The 21305-nt window shown below is 36.5% G+C and overlaps 2 protein-coding genes across 2 annotated transcripts in view; both read left to right on the top strand.

The window, feature by feature from the left end:
- LOC131012585 (protease Do-like 7) overlaps positions 1–21305 on the top strand; it is a 498535-nt gene that overhangs the window by 279518 nt on the left and 197712 nt on the right. The gene's annotated exons all lie outside the window — the stretch shown is intronic.
- LOC131012596 (anthocyanidin 3-O-glucoside 6''-O-acyltransferase-like) lies at positions 536–2461 on the top strand. Its single transcript, XM_057940579.1, has one exon. The coding sequence runs from the start codon at positions 1002–1004 to the stop codon at positions 2355–2357; it is 1356 nt and encodes a 451-aa protein (XP_057796562.1). The 5' UTR covers positions 536–1001; the 3' UTR covers positions 2358–2461.

The following is a 21305-nucleotide window of genomic DNA, read 5'->3' as shown; positions in this document are numbered from 1 at the left end:
ATTTCATCAAAATTTTATTTCTATGTCATTCAAATTAATCTCTTCAATTATAAAATTAAAATTTTATTAAATTTAAATTTTAGAATTACAATGATTAAAATAAAAAAGTTTATTAAAAATTAAAAATTAGATAGCAAAAATTAAAAGAATAGAAAAAATTTAGAGAATATTAACATAAAGCCAATAAAAATTAAATAGAGCAAAAAGCTCACTATTTCAAATCAAGTGAGTTTTTAAATTAAAAAAAAATGAAAAATACAACATGAAACAAATGCAAGCCTAATATTCTCAGCCGCGCTTCTCTCTCCTCTCTTTATTTATTTATTTATTTAAAAAAATTCATCGCGTGCATAGTACACTCCTTCCTGAAACGCCCTCGCACCCAGCTTGCCCCCTCACCCCCTCTTCGATTCCCCTCAGTGGGCCAGTGGTGGTGCGGTTCTAGGCAAGCTGCTGAAACCGGTGCTAGAGTGGCTCATTGGAGATGCTCTTTCAAGTAAATTCTACTTATTTTAAATATTTTCTTAATTTTCGTACCCAAATAAAATGAACTATTATCTCAATGAAACAGAGGAAATATATGATACTGAAGTAAGAACTAAAGTATTACTCCTAACAAGTAACAAGATTCAGTTTTGTTTCTCAATACCTTCAATGGGTCTCCAGATAAACCCCTAAAATCGTACAAATTATCGAAATGTTTACAACTCATTGTTGCCAACATTTTGAAGTCCAATTTCAGTTGATCACATTCAATTGTCGGGCCAATTTGGCCCGTTAGTCCGGTGTCGGCCCGGCCCAAATCCACGTGGATAGTCAACTCGAATAAGTTAGTTACCCAAAATCCCACAAATCGTAACGCCGCACGCGCCACTCGTCATTCGTTAAAACATGCACATGCAGAGGAAACAAAAGAGAGAATGGTAAGTAGAAAAAAACCCAACTTTAAATAACATACAAAACCCTCGTAAACGTATAACTAACTAACCCACCCCACCGCCATGACCACCACCGTGCTCGAAAGCTGTGGGGTTGCGCCGCCGCCGGGGTTGGTGGCGGATCAATCGCTGCCGCTCACGTTCTTCGATATCAACTGGCTGCATTTCCACCCCATGCTCCAGCTCCTCTTCTACGAATTCCCCTGCTCCAAGCCACACTTCCTTGAAACAATCGTTCCAAAACTCAAACAATCTCTCTCGCTATCTCTCAAGCACTTCTTCCCCCTCTCCGGCCACGTCGTCTACCCTTCGTCGCCGGAGGAGATGCCGATTTTCCAGTACCTCTCCGGCGACTCCGTTCCTGTAACCGTCGCCGAATCCAGCGACGATTTCGACGATCTCGTCGGAGACCGTGCGCAATCGGCTGATAAGCTTTACAGTTTCATCCCTCGATTGCCGCCGATCGTCGAGGAATCCGATCGGAAACTGCTCAAGGTCCTCGCGGTGCAGGCGACTCTCTTCCCCGGGCGCGGCGTCTGCATCGGGATCACGACGCATCACTGCGTCAGCGACGCGCCGTCGTTCCTAGGGTTTTTGACGAGCTGGTCGGCGATCAGCAGAGGAGATGGCGACGAGGAATTCGTGAGCAAACATGGCGAGTTGCTGCCGGTTTTTGATCGATCCTTGATTAATTACCCTCTGAAATTGGACGCGATTTACTGGAAAAATGCTCAGAGAATCCCCTTGCAGTCGCGCCACCCTTCCCTACCGACGAACCGTGTTCGATCGACCTACACTTTCACCCAATCGGAGATTAAGAAACTGAAGAACTCGATTCAGGAAAGGATTCCAAATTTAGCTCACCTCTCATCTTTCGTCGCGATCGCAGCTTATATCTGGACTATCATGGCGAAATCACTCAGATCTGAAGCAGACAACGACGGCGACGGCGACGCGTTTTTCTTAATTCCGATCGATTTACGGCCGCGTTTGGATCCGGCGGTTCCGGGGAACTACTTCGGCAACTGCCTGTCCTTCGCGCTGCCGAGGATGGGGCGGCGGGAGCTGGCCGGAGAGGAGGGGCTGTTTCTGGCGGCGGAGGCGGCGGCGGCGGCGATAGAGGAAAGGACGGGCGACAAGAAGATTCTAGAGAGTGTGGAGAAATGGTCGGGCGAGATCCGCCAGGCGTTGCAGGAGTCGTTCTTCTCCGTTGCCGGGTCGACCCGGCTGGATCTATACGGGGCGGATTTCGGGTGGGGCAGGGCGAGGAAGCAGGAGATATTGTCGATTGATGGAGAGAAATATGCGATGACGCTTTGCAAATCAAGGGATTTTGTGGGAGGATTCGAGGTTTGCTTGTCTTTGCCCAAGGACAAAATGGAGGCTTTTCATGCTTATTTTGCCAAGGGAATTAATTAACCTTAATAGTATGTGTGTGTGTGTTTCTTAATTTGTATGAAATTTTTCACTCAAAAAAAAAAAAATTGTATGAAATTTTATATAGTATTTTGTTACATATGTAATATGGTGGAGTAAGATGGAATGCTGGATTCTATCAGCATTTAATACCAATAAAGTAAATCTTACTATTTTATTTTTTTGAGAGGTAAAAGAATTTTATTTTAAGTGAGTTCAAGGGAAGAAAACAACATCAGTAGACAATACAAAATCAGGAGAGTTTTGTCGAAAAACATCTAGTAGAATCGACAAACCACTCGTTGGATGTGTAGCAGAAATTATTAGGCTTCATCGCCTTAATCCATCTCCAAGTACAAAAAATAATATCTCTACCGTTGTATTAGTGCAATAAAATAAATCTTATTTTATGTTGCGACCAAAGCTTTTATTTATTTCATTTTTATTTAGGGAGGAAGAACGGCGGATTTTAAATTCTAAATTTCGTTGTTTATAGATAAACATTTACATCGCCTGAATGTTTTATTGGGAACCACGAAAGCTTGTTATCATAGAGCGTCTCGTTTGTTGGAGGATGTTAATTCATACACGGTGTAAAAGTTATTGTACATTAAGAAAAATAAATGTAAAAAATAAAAAATAAAAAAATAATGAATTTTTAATGTGTGATAAATTTTAGAGCATATGTGAATCTAAGAACGAAGTTTAGTCAAATAATAATCATCACGATTTGTTATGTGAGGATTACATGTTTTTTTTTTTTTTTTATGTTAACTTGTGTGATTGCACTATATCTGGGTTGAGGTTGTTCATATTTGGGATGAGGGTAGGTTCAACGGCAGCTCAAACTCACTCGGGTTAAGCATTTTTAAGGCTGGACTTGTGAGGTGTTTGACAATGTGTTCGACAGATTGAGGTAGACTGAGGAAGCTGTTAGCACTGCACAATTGGCTTATGACTCTGACCCGTCTCCAACTCATAGGACTAGTATGAGGAAGTCGATTGCTGAGTATGTGCTCTGCTCTCGCATGTAGTCTGATTTCTAAAACAGAAGGTGTCTCTCAGACACTGAGGGCGAGATGAATTCCAAGTTCTTCCAGAGTTGGGTGAAGCAGAAGTGGATGAAGACCCGGATTCATGCTAACTCTGATAGGGGTCGAAGTTTGACTGATGAGATGTACATGTGCTCTTTGGCTGAGACTTTATTTCAGGGTCTTCTTTCTTCCTCTAAAGATCAGCTTCTTCATCCTAACCTTGATGTGATTTCTGTTCTTCCTGATGATGTGGATAGAGATGGTCTCTGTGCTACACCGGATGCTCCCAAGATTCGGGAGGCTGTGTTTGAAATTAGTAGTGATAGTACTTCGGGCCCTAATGGTTTCTCCTCTCTTTTTTATTAGCATTGTTGGGACTTTGTGGGGAGTGACGTGATTGCTACGGTCCAGGATTTTTTCTCTGGCAATTTCATGCCCCGAAGCTTTACTGCTACTACTATCGTCTTGCTCTCTAAGAAGACGAACCCGAAGACTTGGGCTGACTATCGTCCTATTAGCCTTTGTAACACCCCACATTGGAGAGCCAATCCATTGACCCTTAAATTTTGATTTTTAATTTGTATATAATTTTAATGTTTGTTATCAATTAATTTGAACAATATATTTAATAACATAAATTTCATTAAATAAAAATCAAATACTACATAAAAAAATGAAAAATAAGAAAAATTATAATAATTTTGAAAAATTAAAATCAACTAGCTATGGACCAACGAGACCAAATCGTACTCACATATGCTCGACTAGATCATCTCGGAGGCGAGCGTGCAAACAGCTATCTCGCATGTTTGAACTTCGGGTCATATAGGCTGCGAATTTCGGTTGTACTCCAGTATTTCTTGCACCAAAACCTCGTTCAACATCATTTCTTACAGTTTCTTGCATCACTTTAAATATCTGCTTCTTCTCGTCATTCGGAATTGTTAGAGGAATTGTTTGAGGATGACATAATGTTTAATTTGTTAATAGAGAAGAGAGTGTAGAGAAAATGTGGTAGAGAAGTAAATGGAGATGTAGTATTTATAGGGAGAGGATTTTTTTTTTAAAAAAGGGTAATCGTTGAACGGCTGAAATGAAGAAAAAAAAATCTAACTTCAACGGTCACAAAATGGCTAAAATTTTATTTTTAATTTAAATGGGCGGAAAATCTGTGATCGGACCATGTATATCACGAGCCCAATCATTTTGCACTGTGCACTGAGCGCAGAGGGGGGACTGTGTATATCACGAGCCCAATCGTTTTGCACTGTGCGCCGAGCGCGGAGGAGGGACTGGGCGCGGAGGGAGATGCAGAGACGGACGCACGTACCCCACCATGGGGGCACACCATGGGGGCACGTGCCCCCACAATGTTTTAATTTTTTTTATTATATATATATATATATATATATATTAATTTTTACATATATTTAATTAAAAGATAATAAATAAGTAAATTTTTAAACTTTCAATCTCTAATAGACTTGGATTATTATGTAGTAATTTTCTAACTTATTTAATATTTAGGGTGTATTTGCTTTGAGGTATAAAAAAGAGATAAACTCCATTTACTGTTTTTTACCTCGTTTGTTTTGACGTAATAAAAAATTTGTGTAGATAGTATAAGTTTTCGGGCAACATATTTTCTTTTGGAAAATGGATAATTTTATACCTAATAGAACCTTATAAAGAGTGAGTGGATAAATATATTATCATTCAAACCATATAAAATATAAAAAATATGAATTTATATTTATTGTTTATGATTTCATAAGTTCATAATCAAGTTTGTATACTCTGATGAAGAGTGGTTTACTCTGGTGGAGTCGTCAGAGTCAGAGCTAACTCTAGAGCCAGAGACAAAGTTGATTCGCATAGTTAGTTTTCAGAGTCAACTCACAGAGCTAACACTCCAGAGTCAGAGTTCAGATCCAGAGCTGTATAGTCTGGGCAGAGTCAGAGTAGCCGAGGCAGATCAGAGTCAGAGTAGCCAAGGCAGAGTTCACTCACAGAGTCAGAGTCAAAATACCTTTGCAGATCTGAAAGTAAGAGCTTATTTGCATAACGGTTTTTTGAAGTCTGTTTTGTTCGTTATATTCTAAGTTCGCTATAAAACGAGCAATCGAGTATCTCATATTCTAACACTTGTAACACTTTGTAAAATTCTCAGTTTGCGAATCAATAAACGAAGCTCCGAGTTCTTGGTCCCGTGGATGTAGGGTTTCAACCCGAACCACGTAAATCTTTTGTGTTCATCGCAATTCTTCGTCGATTTTCTTTACAAGTGGCGCCGTCCGTGGGAATTTTGATCCACAACCGACGTAGAAATGTCGATGCCACGAATTGAGACCGAGAAGTTTACGGGGAAGAATGATTTTGGGTAATGGCGCATCAAGATGCGCGCATTGTTGACCCAGCAAGGTTTGGCGGCGGCTCTGAGAGAGGATGATGATTCTTCATCATCGGCTGCAAAGGATCCCGCGGTAGCTGCGGAGGCAGAACTCAAGAAAGCAGAAATACGTGAGAGAGCCCACAGCCTTATCATTCTATGCCTAGGTGATAAGATTTTGAGAGAGGTGGCCAGGGAGAAATTCGCAGCGGCGGTATGGGCGAAGTTGGAGGCGATTTATATGACAAAATCGCTCGCGAATCGGTTGTTCTTGAAGCAAAGGTTGTACTCCTACAGAATCTTGGATGGAAAACCGATTGATGATCAACTTGAGGCATTCAATAAGATCATTGATGATCTTGAAAATGTTGATGTGCGAATAGGAGATGAGGATCAGGCACTTATCCTACTCAATGCTCTCCCAAGTTTATATGATCAACTCAAGGATGCGATGTTGTATGGGAGAGAAAGTGACATCACTGTGGAGGAGGTTCAGTCTGCTCTGAAATCCAAGGAATTGCAGAAGGCATCGTCAACATCATCTCACAAGAAAGAGGCTGTTGGTGAGGGTTTGACTATGAAACAGAAGGGTGATAAATCCAAGAAACCCAAGAAGGATTTCAAGAAGGGAAAACAGGATAAGGGAAACAAGAACTCTGATGATGATGTTCAAACTTGCTATCACTACAAGAAGTCGGGCCATTGGAAAAGAGACTGCAACATTTGGAAGAAGAGCCAAAAGCAGTCCAACACTACCAAGAAGCAGGAGCCCAAGGAGCAAGAACAGTGTGACACTGCAGAGGCTTTGAATGTGATGCAAGGTGATTTGGATGACCAATGGATACTGGATTTAGGTTGCTCTTTCCACATGTGTCCAGTTAAAAGTTGGTTCAATGATTTACATTATCAATCGGAAGGGACAGTGGTTCTTGGAAACAATCAGACCTGTGAAATCAAAGGAAATGAGAGCATAAGGTTCAGGCTGCATGATGGCACCATCAGAACTTTGGTGGAGGTAAGATACATTCCTAGTCTAAAAAGGAATCTGATATCCCTTGGATCTCTTGAAACGAAGGGGTATGAATGGAGATATGTAAAAGGTGGAGTTGTTGTCACCAAAGACAACAAGGTTATTTTGAAGGGGATGAGGAGGAATGGTTTGTATTACATAGAAGCCACAGCTATCATAGGGCAGTCTGACTCCATGAAGAAGGATGATTCAATCTTGTGGCATAAAAGATTGGCTCATGTTGGAGAGAAGGGGCTCAACCAGTTGCTGAAGCAGAACAAGATCAGCAATCCAATTCCATTCAAGGTGGACAAGTGTGAGCAGTGCATCATAAGCAAAAGTAAGAGACTCCCATTTGATACAGGTAAGCATACATCTAAAGCTCATCTGGATTATGTTTACTCTGATTTGTGGGGGCCAACACAAACTGAAAGCCTTGGAAAAGAGAGATATTACATTTCTATAATGGATGATTACTCGAGGAAGTTGTTGATTTTTATCCTAAAGGATAAAACTGAAGCTCTTAAGAAATTCAAAGTGTGGTGTAATGAGGTGGAAACTGAAAAGTCAACCAAGGTGAAGTATTTGAGGACTGATAATGGTTTGGAATTTGTGTCCAAGGAGTTCAATGATTTTTGCTCTGGAAAGGAGATCCAGGGACACAAGACAATCCCAGGTACTCCACAGCAGAATGAAGTTGTTGAGAGGATGAACAGGACCATACTTGAAAGGATAAGGTGTATGTTGTTTGATTCAGGGTTGCCCAATAGATTCTAGGCAGAGGCTGCTGTCACTGCAGCTTATTTGATCAACAAATCTGCAGTTGATTTCAGAATTCCTAATGAGATCTGGTATGGCTCTACATCCAACTATTCACATTTGAAAACCTTTGGGTGCAGAGCATACATACATGTCAGACAAGAGAAGCTTGAACCAAATGCCTTAAAATGTGTGATGTTGGGCTACCCCAAGGGTGTGAAGGGGTATAAGTTGTGGTGCGTTGAACCTGGAATGGGAAGAGTGTACATCAGTAGAGATGTAGTCTTTGATGAAAATCTCATGCTTTATAAAAGTAGGATCTGATTCAGAGAAAGAAAATGCAAATGGTCTGATTCTATTGGATGAATTGCTTGATAGAAACCCTACAGATAATTAATTAGGTGGAGCAACTGAAGTCTCTCAACAAGTTGCAGATGGTGAAAATGTTGGGTGCAACTCTGATAATCTGAGTTCATATCAACTAGCAAGGGATCGAGCAAGGAGACAGATCAAGCTACCACAGAAATACAACCAAGCTGAAATGGTATATTTTGCTCTGAGCATTGCAGAGGAGCTGGAATATCAGGAGCCCAAGTCCTATGCAGAGGCCATGAAGGGACCAGAGAGAGAGCAATGGCTTTTAGCCATGAATGAGGAGATGAATTCTCTTGAAATGAATGGTACCTGGATACTAGTTTAAAAGCCATTGAACAAGAAATTAGTAAGCTGCAAATGGATCTTCAAGAAAAAGATTGAGGTTATTGGGAAAGAGCAGACCAGGTACAAAGCAAGATTGGTGGCAAGAGGTTTCACTCAAAAGAAGGGAATTGATTATAATGAAGTTTTCTCACCCGTGGTTAAGCATACTTCCATCAGAGTTATGCTGTCAGTTGTAGCACAATTTGACATGGAGCTTGAACAGATGGATGTTAAAACTGCCTTTCTACATGGAGAGTTGGAGGAGAAGATCCATATGGTTCAGCCAGAGGGGTTTATACATCCAGAGACAAGCAATAAGGTGTGTTTACTTCAGAAAAGTTTATATGGTCTTAAACAAAGTTCAAGGCAATGGTACAAAAGGTTTGATGAGCATATGGAGTTAATGGGATTTACAAAGTCTGCATATGATAGCTGTGTTTATCTGAAGAAAATGAATGAAGTCATTGTTGCATACTTGCTACTATATGTAGATGATATGCTAATAGCTAGCAAGGATAAGGCAGAAATCAAAGTAATCAAAGATGGTTTGAATCAAGAGTTTGAAATGAAAGATCTTGGTGCAGCTAAAAGGATTCTTGGAATGGATATCATGAGAGATAGGAAGGCTGGAAAGCTATGGTTATGTCAAAAGGATTACATATTGAAGATGTTAATGAAATTCAATATGCATGAATCAAAGGCTGTCACAGTGCCACTAGCTGTTCATCTTCAACTCTCAGATAACCAGAAGCCAAAGAATGATGCAGAGAGACATCAAATGGAGAAAATACCTTACTCAAATCTAGTGGGAAGCTTGATATACACAATGGTCTGCACTAGGCCAGACATTGCACAAGCTGTAAGTGTAATGACTAGGTATATGGTGGATCCTGGAAGAGAGCATTGGGAAGCTCTCAAGACGGTGCTGAGGTATCTAAAAGGCAGTGCAGACAGAGCTATATTGTTCCAGAGAAAGGGAGATATCAGCAAGCCCTTTCTGATGGGATATACTGACTCTGACTATGCTGCTAACTTAGACAACAAAAGATCTCAGTCTGGTTACATCTTCACACTCTTTGGATCAGCTGTTAGTTGGAAGTCCTCATTACAGTCTGTAGTTGCATTATCAACCACTGAAGCAGAGTACATGGCTGCAACAGAAGTTGTTAAGGAAGTTGTGTGGCTCAAAGGCTTGGTACATGATTTTGGCATTGAGGAAAGCTCTGTAGTTTTGAAGTGTGACAGTCAGAGTGCTTTGTATCTTATGAAACATCAAACTTTTCATGAGAGATCTAAGCATATTGATGTCAGAATGCATTTTATAAGAGATATAGTGGATCAAGGTTTGGTGAAGATGGAGAAAGTTGGGACAGAGGAGAATGCAGCTGATGCACTGACTAAAGCTTCGCCCACTGCTAAGTTTGAGCATTGTCTTGAGTTGGTGAATCTGCTGATTTGAAGTCTGATACAGAGTTACAATGTTTCGGATGAAGGACTAAAGGTTTGTTATTGTTGTCGATTATTAGCTTAGAAATCAAGTGGAGATTTGTTGTTTATGATTTCATAAGTTCATAATCAAGTTTGTATACTCTGACGAAGAGTGGTTTGCTCTGGTGGAGTCATCAGAGTCAGAGCTAACTCCAGAGCCAGAGACAGAGTTGATTTGCATAGTTTATTTTCAGAGTCAACTCACAGAGCTAACACTCCAGAGTCAGAGTTCAGATCCAGAGCTGTATAGTTTGGGCAGAGTCAGAGCTCAGATCCAGAGCTGTATAGTCTGGGCAGAGTCATAGTAGCCGAGGCAGATCAGAGTCAGAGTAGCCAAGGCAGAGTTCACTCACAGAGTCAGAGTCAAAATACCTTTGCAGATCTGAAAGTCAGAGCTTATTTGCATAACGGTTTTTTGATGTCTGTTTTGTTCGTTATATTCTAAGTTCACTATAAAACGAGCAATCGAGTATCTCATACTCTAACACTTGTAACACTTTGTAAAATTCTCAGTTTGTGAATCAATAAATGAAGCTCCGAATTCTTGGTCCCGTGGATGTTGGGTTTCAACCCAAACCACATAAATCTTTTGTGTTCATCGCAATTCTTCGTCGATTTTCTTTACAATATCTCATGTTATTATCCATATATCTAGAGGAGGAATAAAAAGCAATTACATCCTTAGAGTTATTTTGTGCACCCATAATAAAAAAAAATCTGGATCCGTCCCTGGGGAGATGGTGCGCCATTTGGGGCAGTGGCGGAGCTATTCAGGGGCTAGGGTGGGCTGAAGCCCATCCACCCCCCTCCCCAATTAATTTTTTTTATTATTTTATTTTTATTAATCATAAATAATAAATAGAAATAGAAATTAGAAAAATAAGAAAATACAAACACTGAAAGTTCTGAAACTGAATTAGTGCTATGTGATAATCAAAGTGCCATCCATTTATGCAAACATCAGTTGTTTCATGAAAGAAGGAAACACATTGATATAAGATTGCATTTTATAAGAGATTTGATCAACAAAGGGGATGTGAAGATTGAAAAGGTGTCAACACTAGAGAATGCAGCTGATATGCTCACCAAAAGTTTGCCAACTACCAAGTTTAATTACTATATGGAGGTGGTGAAACTTGTTGCAAAATGATGAAGTTTGAAGGATGCCCTGTAGTGGGGCATGTGTGAGGGGAAGCAGGATATTTCTACTTGTTCATGGACTTCACAGTCAAGGTGGAGATTATGAGGTTGTGACTGCAAAGTCTATACTTTCAAAGGACTATCATGCAAATCAGAGAAGGACCAAGTAGCAAAAGCAACATAACAGAATTCATTCTGTTATTACTGTTCTATTGAGCTGCGTGGTTTAGTAGCTGGTTTATCAGCCGTTGGATGAGCTAGTTTTCCGAGTGCTGTGATTAGTTCTAAAGATTGCTATATAGACTTATATTTGTAGTTGGTTAGAAGATTGATGTATCAGTGTATAGAGATTAGCGAGAGGGAAAAGAAGTGTGAGAGAAGAAGAGTTGAGAGCTTAGTTTTGCTTTCATTCTGCTCACGTTTGTCTCATCGGGAAAAATCTTCGTAGTTCTTGTTTTCAATCTTTGAATAAAGTAGAATATGTTGATCCTCCGTGGATGTAGGCAAGTTTTGCCGAACCACGTAATTTTGGTGTCTTGTTCATTCGTTTTCATTGCGTGAGTTTAGGGTTCCTGAGAGAAATTTGGTATTCTTCAAATTCTGGTGTTAGTTGCGGTTTTTTGGCTTGTTCTGAGCCAAAGATCCAACAAATATAGTGCCTTTGTCGGTCATACTCAGTAGACAGTAGCTATATTCTTGAAAGTATAATATATATATATATAGGGTTGGATTCCGGTAGTATCCAAGCTTATAATAGATCCGTAGATCCAAATCTAGACCACGCATTTATGACATGTGGCGCATCAAGATGGTGACACGTGGCAAGGCATTTCAAGGCAAAATCTGAAGAGGGGTAAAATTGGAATGTAATTTTCGGATTTAATAATTAAAAAAAATTTAGATTTTCTCAAAATAGATATATTTTAGATGCATAAAGTTTAATACGAAAATGCATGAAGGTTCATATAAAAATGCATAAAGTTTCATATAAAAATGCATAAGATTTCACCCCACCCCACCCACCCCCTACCCCCAACCCCACCCCCCCAATTTTTTTTTTCAAAAACTGATTTTCTGATTGCTGATCCACCCCACCCCCACCCCCACCCACCCCCTCCCCCAAATTTTTTTTTCAAAAACTGATCAGAAAATCAGTTTTTGAAAAAATAATTGGGGGAGGGGGGTGGGGGTGGGGGTGGAGGTGGATCAGCAATCAGAAAATCAGTTTTTGAAAAAAAAAAATTGGGAGGGGGGGAGGGTGGGTGGGGTGGGGGTGGGGCAGGGATGGGGTGGCGAAACTACCAGATTTATTAAAATGAAATGCATTTTTTGTATAATTTAATGCATTTTTATGTGAAAACTTTATGCATTTTTGTTTGATTTTATATGCCTGTGAAACATGCCTATTTTTGGGGGGGTGGTAATGGGGAGGGTTGGGGTGGTGTGGGGTGGGTTGGGGGGTGGTATGGGGTGGGGTGGTGAAAATACCAAAACTGTGAAAATCAAATGCATTTTTCTGTTCAAAGTCATGCATTTCATGTGAAAACTTTATGCATCTTCGTGTGAAACTATATGCATCTAAAATATATCTATTTTGAGAAAATCTAAAAAAATATTTTTTTTTAATTATTAAATCCGAAAATTACATTCCAATTTTACCCCTCTCCAGATTTTGCCTTGAAATGCCTTGCCACGTGTCACCATCTTGATGCGCCACATGTCATAAATGTGTGGTCTAGATTTGGACCTACGGATCTATTATAAGCATTGGATACTACATGATCTCATTCCTATATATATATAGGGCCGCGCTCCAGTGAGACCCCTTATTTTTCGTGTAACATGAGTACAATGAATAAAACATATAATACTAATGAACAAAACGTATATCTAATGAACAAGATGTATATACTGATGAAAAATAAAATTGAAAAAATTCGTAATGAATAAAACATATATACTGATGAACAGGGCCGTATATACTGATGAACAATACAGTATATACTGATGAATAACAAAATTTAAAATATTCTGCTCCCTCCAGGATTCGAACCCTGCGAAAAAAAAATCACCCTCTAGATACAATATCAGCCATAGGATTGATAAAATAAACGCATCAGATCGTGCCCTAGATCTCACTAAAATTAGGGGGTCTTATTAGAGCGGCCCCCTATATATATATATATATATATATATATATATATATATATATATATATATAGGGAATGGATCAATAAAGAATGCTAAATGTAGAAGGAAACAACGTAGGCTGAATAACTCAATACATTTACTGAATAAATCACGCGAGCGCATGAACGAAAAATGTACGTGTTTATTCAGTAAAATAACTATTCGTGCGGTTGCGTGATTTATTCGGTAAATTTATTGACTTATTCAGAACGAAATATAGTTACTTCTTCATAGATCCCAACCCTATATATATATATATTTTTCATTTGTGTAGTCGCCTTTTGCTAAATCTAATTAATAGCTTAGAAATTAGTAGGATAATTTTGGTCAATTCATTTAGTGCATTTGTCGGTGAGTCAGTAGCTAAATTCTTGAAATTAGAATAATTTTTGTTTGTCAGTCAGTAGCTAAATTGTTACTGAATGGTGTGAGATGCTAATGAAAATTATTTGAATTTTAGTAGGGATGGAACGATTTTATAAAAAATCACGTAGAGGTGGCTCTTCCATTGTTTCTAATGTCCCTAATGTTGAAGCGCAAGAGGAAGTTGAATTAAAAATATATGAAAATATTGCAACGTTTTCAATCGATAAGTACACGTTGTAGTCAATTATCATTGCTTTCTCAAACAAAAGCAACTAGTTCACCAAAGTATTTATTCCTAAATTATTTGTAATGTATTTGAACTATATAATTTAATAAAATATTATTTATCCTTGTTGTACTTGTTTTTTCAAATAAAAATGTATGGAATACCTAAAAAAAATTCAGGTAAAGTTCAGCCCCTCCAATATAAATTCCTGGCTCCGCCACTGATTTGGGGTAGGGGGAGGGGCGCCGCGTGGCCCGGGCCGGCGTCCGTAGCCCCCACTGTGGGTGTTTTATTTTAAATGGGCATTTTTAGTATGTGTTAATTTATTATTTTATAATTTATCCATATTTTTAAATTTAAAAATAGGGATAAATAAATATAATAGTTAATTAAAAACGAAACTTCGCCCAACAATGACAGTTTTCAAGCAATTAATAACAATCAAAAACTGTCATGTGTTAAATATAGACACGACGCTTATTAAGTGTCGAGTGTGACAAACATACTGTCATATATTTCATAATACATGACGGTTATTAAGTATCGAGTATAACAAAATGTAATGTATGTCCACTTATACGATATGACGGATGAAAAGTATCAAGTATATATATATATATATAAATGTCATGAAGCCAATATATATGACGGTTACAAAATGTCAAATATAATACTAAAAACCGTCATGTTTTCAATTTTACATGACAGTCAGAAAGCGTCAAGAAAAATATTTTGAGTGTCATGTATGATATAATAGTTGACAATTTCAAACCAAGTATAGATACAGAACCGTCAAGAAAAGTGATTATACACGAAGTTTATTAACTATCCTTTATACTAGGGACTATACGTACATGACACTACTATACTTGACGGTTCTCGAAGGGCATAGATGACGGCTAAAAACCGTAATCTATGAGCATTTTCTTGTGGTGTACGTTCAAAAAAATGATGTTTCGGAGATTCCTTCTCTCTCCCAAATTGACGAAGTCATACACCGGCTACACTCAAGCTCGTGTGCACGCTGTGGGTGGAGGCAACCCACAACGCCATCAAGGCTATCGATCAAAAGGCACTTGTTTATTGGAGGAGATTATTCTTAAAATTCAGCAAATCTCAGCTTTCTGGCACTTCGATTCGCATTAACAAGCAAATAAAGTCGGACTCTATGCCTGAGTTCTTCGTATGCTTCCCAAAATATGAGTATCGTTTTCTTCTTCCAACCATAATGCTTTTAAATTAATGCAATTTTCTTTTATTCTACTTTTCTATGGGTTCCACACTACTACATTAACTTTGTAAAATCAATCAATTTTGATTTTATTTTTTTCTTCAACAATAAATTTACGAACTTAACTTTATATGGGCTCATTATCACACACAACTTTGATATGGATCTCATTACTATACACAACTTTACACGTGAGCCACAAAGAAAATTAAAAGTTGGTTGTCATTTTAGAGTGATTGTGGCCACCACAAATTATTTAAATAGAAAAAATAATATTCCCTCCGTCCACGATTTAATGGCACACTTTGGTGTGAGCACGTAGACTAAAAAAGCTGAAAATATGATGTGGATGAAATATAAGGATAGTTGACTAAAGTGATAAAGATAGTTGACTAAAGTGATAAAGGTGTTGTGAGTGGGTCCACTAGTGATAAAGTGTAATAAATATAGAATATAAAAATGATAAAGGTGTTTTAAGGTGGGTAGACCAGCATTATCGGTTCCAAAAATGAGACCAGGTCTTTTGCCACATCATTAAAAGAAAATAAAAATAAAAAACAATTGAAGATGTAAAATTGAGAGAGGTCGACCATGAAAAAAAAGAGACCATGCGCGGTCTCTCTCTCTCCTCAAACATGGACTAATGGTATCTTGACACTTGTCAATATTTAATTGATAGAGCAAATTTTGTTAGGATAATTAATAAAAATTAGTATATCTTTTATATAAAATATTAAAAAAATATATATATATATATATATCAAAATTTATATTTTTTCATTCTCTATAAATACAGACCACTCTTGCTATATTTCAACACCTTCAAAATCTTCCATTTTCCCTCTCTACATACGTGGCAAAAGTTTGGCGATGATAATTAAATGCTAGTATGTATTTTTTTTTTTTCGAGTTTGAGTTGTTGTAATTTCTATTTTTAGTTTGTCGTAATTTAAATTTTTATTAGTTTGTTATTTTTTTCATTTTAATTTTTTTATAATATTTTAATTTATATTTAATTTTACTAAAATTATTATGATTAAAAATAATAACAAAATAATTTTATATAATGTTGTGGTTGGATGGTTGGGTGGTCATTGATAAACCAATAAAAATAGAAGTGATTGGATTGGAATGAATATTGGTGATGTGGAAGAAAGAGAAACTAATTAAATATTGAAGATGGTTGGATTGTTGGATGGTTGCTGATAAACATAGTCTTAGTGGCAAATAATAGTAAATATAGGAAAATAAGAAGAGTAAAAAAGTACAAAAAGAAGAATAGGGCTTTAATTTGTGGACAAAAATTTAAGAGCAAGTATGTCTTTAAATTGTGGACGGAGGGAGTAATTTATTTAACTTACAGTATTTTTTAAAATAAAAATAAAATTTAGTTATTTTATTGTATTCTTTACATTCTAATTATTTTTTGTAATTTTTTAAACTTTTTTTATTTTTATTAAAAATAAAAATAAAAAATGCAATAGAGAATAAAATAAAGTAACTAATTTCTATTTTTATTTTAAAAAATGAATTAAATAAATTAAAATTTTACCTATTAAACTAGTTTGTGAGTGGCCACAATGTGACTACATAGATTTATTGTTCATTTTATCTTCTAGTCTTTTCTTTCTACCGATGTACAAAAATTGGAATAACTAATAATTCAAATTTTGCACCTGTCATTGGAGGCACCCTACGGATGCAATCAAGAATCCACGTTTCCAACTTTCATATGGATTTCATAGTGCCACATCAACTTTTTAAAATTCATCAATTTTTGTTCTATATTTCTCTCTTATAATAAACCTATAAACTCAACTTTAGATAGGTTTCAGTATTACTCCTTCTGTTTCATGAAGTATGATCAAGTTTTTTTGACACGAATTTTATGAAATTAGTATTTTGTGTATTAAGTGTGGTAGGTGTAAAAGTGAAAAGATGAATAAAGGGTATTTTTTGTCATATAAAAAAACTAGTCAAACTTCGTGGAACAGATCAAAAATAAAACTTGATCATGCTTCGAACGGACGGAGTATAATAAATCTACAAAGTCAATAAAAATGTTACATATGCGCTCGAAAAAATGGAAAGAAGCGAACCAACTTTCACATATTCATCGTTAAAAGTGCAAATATTGGGTTCCAATGAATGATGGATCCATACTTTTTTTCCCTTTTTGGGGGACATAATAATAATAATAATAATAATAATAATAATAATAATAATAATAATAATAATAATAATAATAATAACAATTGGTGAATCGTGAATGAACGGGTGATAATTTAATCGGTGAATTATGGTTGGATTACGAGTTTTACCTAGTGTTTGAGCGTAAAGGTTGAGAGAAAAAGCTGAATTGTCGAGAAAGAATTGAGTTGCTGTTGTATTGAGTGAAGAGCACTTCGTATTACATAGGGGGAATGTATGGGGTATTTATAGAGTAGAATTGAAGGGTAAAATAGTAATTTCATCTCCGAAAACATGCTCCCCACATGGTCAGGGGCATAGTGGTAATTTTGCCCGCAGACGGGCGATTTCGCTGCTCCGGCGCTTCCCGGGTAAAACAGTCGCTCCTACCGCTGCCTATCTTGCATGATAGGTCATTCCTCTGTCTTTGGTGATTCTTCTGACTGAGCCAATTTCTCTGGCGGAATCCATTCCTCTGGCGAAGTCCACTCCTCTGACCCTAGTGATTCCTCTGTCCGAGTTCATTCCTCTGCTCCGCATATATTACTCATCATCAATAATAATAATAATAATAATAACAACAACAATATTTTTATAGATTAAATAATTCTAATACATTACAAATAATTTAAGAATAGATATTTAGCGAGCTAATTGAAACTGTTGAAATATCTTATCGTTATCAATTATTGAGAAAATATCTTTGTCAAGGTACACGACAAAACTATCATTCATCCACTCATCCTGCATACGATTTTTAATTGCAAATCACTCTTGACAATCTTCACTGCAAAAAATGCTCTCTCAACAGAAGTAGAGGCTACATGTAAAACCAATGACAGCTTCATCATCCCATAAACTATTTAAAAAATAAAATGATTGTCGCTTTTAACAATTTCTTCAGCAAAACCCTTTTAACCACCTCTATTTTTTTTCTGGTTTCAGTATGCGTGTGTTGACCTAACGATGAAGTGGTTAATGCTTAAGAACAAATGTTTTGAGTTCGAGTTCATCGTGATATAGTCTTTAATTTCTTTATTTAATTGTTGATTTAATAAAAAAAATTGGATTATATTCTTTAACTCAACTTTTACACCTATCAATAGAGGTAGGGCTGTTAAATGGTTGGGTTTAAATACTCGAATCAAAATTTTCTATTAAGCCAAACCCAAAAATCGCCCAATTTCAATAATTGTACTTGAATTCGATTTATCCGATAACCGACTCGATTATGTAATCAGAAAAAAAGAAAAAGAAAAAAAGAAAAATAGTGCAGCCACCCTACAACCATCTGATTCAATTACTAAGTTAGTCGATCGTTACTTACCGTTTAGACAACCTAAATATAGGCATCATTAAATGGTGCAATAAATGAGAAGTGGGAAAGGCAGAGAAGGTAGATGAGAAATTGAAATAGAGGGAGTTTGGGATTAAAGCACAGCCAAATTATAGCGTCTGTCTTCACCAATTAATTCTCTCTCTTTCTCGATCGAGCACCAAGCATTTGAGAGAGTTAGGTACAAGCATTAAGAAAATTAGTGATGTCTTTGATGAAAAATTAGTGGTGTATTTAATGAGTAAAGAAGAGGGTTTCAAAATTTAGAAAAAATAGTGATAGTGAGTTTTGTGGGTTCATCGATTACAATATGTATAAATATGTGAGAATTTTAAGGGTGATAGTTAGTGAAATTATTAAAAAAAAGAAATAGGAAGATATTTTGTAGACTGCCGAAAAGAGAAAATTAAGAAAATATTTCGTATAGGAGTTTGTATTCGGTTTTCAGTTTAATTTTTTGCTAAAACCAAATCAAACCGAATTTATACTATTTTATTTAAAAGAAAAACCAAAAAAATCGAAGTAATCGAACCGAATTAGAATGAAAACCGAACCAAACAAAAAGACCGAAATATCCCGAAAATCTGAAAAAATCGAAAAAAAATGAAATGAAATTATATTTAATATCAAAATATTATACTAAAGAGAGGTACATATTAATATATAAATATAATTCGATTTTCAATTTTATTCGGATTTTAAAATCAAATCCAACTGAACTGAAAAACTAAATTTTTAAATAAAAAATTAAATTGAACCAAATCAAAAAATTAAACCATATTTTAATATTTCAAATTGGACCGATTCAATTATTCGATTTCGAATATTTATGTACCCCTAATTTCGTGGACGAAGGAAGGATCTCTTCCAACTTTTGTCTCTCTACCATATTGACCGTTTCCTCCCTACTTGTTGTAGACCCCGGCCCCGTAGAATATAGCAACACCACTCATTAATCACAGTTTTATTTGCACATAATTACGTAAATATAATCGAAAAGCTTATAAGTTATGACATATGCGTAGAAGATGGTAATGTCAAAAGACACATTTTTTTTAATGTCATACCATCATTTTTTCCCTCGTCAATTACCAAATCAGATTAAAATTATGTTATCTCTTTATTTAAAAAATTATTCTAAACTTTTATAAAAGTATATTGAATCTAAAACAATTTTGTTATAAAAATAAGGGTTTGCAAGATCAAATTCATATTCGTATCAACCTAAATTAATATTCCCCCCGTCTCGCAAAGTTTGAGTAGTATTTCTTTTCGAGTTGTCCCGCAAAACTTGAGCACTTTTTTTATATGGCAAAAGTTTTTTTTTTGTTCATTTTTTTTTTACTTTTTTACCCACCACACGTAATACACAAAATACTAATTCTTTAAAATCAGTGCTGAAAAGAAATTGCTCAAGTTTCGCGGGATGAATGAGTATATTATTGATTTTACTATAGAGAAATGTAATCTTAAATATTTACAAATAGTTTATAGGGTTGAATCAAATTTGAGCTCTTCTTCGCATAAAATAGTACTTCTTCCCATCCCTTAAAATTATGCATTTTTTATTTTTGGATACTATCTCCAACACGATTTAGACAATTTTACGTTTTTTACCTTATTACTTACCCTTATTTGTCCATAGCTAACTTATCAAGACCTTCAATATGTATTTTTCTAATATCAATAGGTACATTTAACAATTTTTTTTAAAAAATTCGTCCCAAAAAATTCCCAGTATATATTTAAGGAGCGAGGAGTATATAAATTTGTGAGTTCGGTGCCCTAATTTTCAATCAGATTTTTTATTAATTCTTTATTCTCTCATCTTAATTTTTAATTAAGTTATAGTAAAATAAAAATAAAAATTGAGGATGTTTCAAAGGAACTGTGTGTTATGGATATGACAACAATTACTTAATTGTGAGAATTGACATTTGTAGCCTAAAGCACATAGTTTATGACTTTTTTAGCCACCTATTTTAAAGAATGACTTTTCTAGCCAAAATCCTCTTTAAAGACAATTGCGCCCCTAGGTCAACTGTGCACGTTAATAATCAACTGTGTACAATCAATGAAAAATGGCTTAATTATAGTGCTAATCCCCCGCTTCTCAAAATGGTATCAGAGCGGGTTTTTAATGAGGAATTATATTATGTTTAATTTTTTTTATGATTAACCTATGGGATTAACCTAATGGTGGGAGGAGACTCCATTGAAATTGGTATGGATCCGGACGAATGTCCGAGATGTCTTGTATACAGGATATCTTTCCAAATTTTGGAAAGAGAGGCTAGTCACCTAATGGGTGAATTACGATGGTATTGGCGAGCACTCATGCTCAACATTACCGAGGACGAGGAGACTGTTCGTGAGATCATTACGAACATCCAGGAGCATCTTGATGCCCTACTGGAGAATGCCGATGCCAAATCGGCAAACAGACAAGCCAGAGCATACCTCCATCAATATCATATTTGATGGAACAGAAGGACAAGGCGGGAGTAGCTTATCCAAGCTACCACAAAATCGAGCCAAATTCTTCCGACAACGTCAACTTGCGGGAGATCCAAAGAACGGTGGAATATTATGGCGTCAAGCTGTATGAACTACCGACGGAGATGAGTAAAATATCACTCAAACAAGAGGAAATCCTAACCCTCTTGCGTGATATCCAGAAGAAGGTGGAGGAAATCGAACGGCGAAAACCATGTTCCGAAAGAATTCGGAATAAATGGTCCAAAGACCCGACGTATCCACTACCAGTAAATACAGCACCCAAAGAATTGCAACCGGAGGACATAATCCGAATCATGAAAGGCAAATCTCATGAATAGCCTTGATCGAATTGGATTGGAGGATCTACAAGAGTTAGCAGAATCATTTGCTAACCT

Source organism: Salvia miltiorrhiza, chromosome 2 (assembly GCF_028751815.1).
Source record: "Salvia miltiorrhiza cultivar Shanhuang (shh) chromosome 2, IMPLAD_Smil_shh, whole genome shotgun sequence".
Taxonomy (NCBI): domain Eukaryota; kingdom Viridiplantae; phylum Streptophyta; class Magnoliopsida; order Lamiales; family Lamiaceae; genus Salvia; species Salvia miltiorrhiza.
The sequence above is the reverse complement of the archived record's forward strand: the minus strand, read 5'-3'. Positions and strand labels throughout refer to the sequence as shown.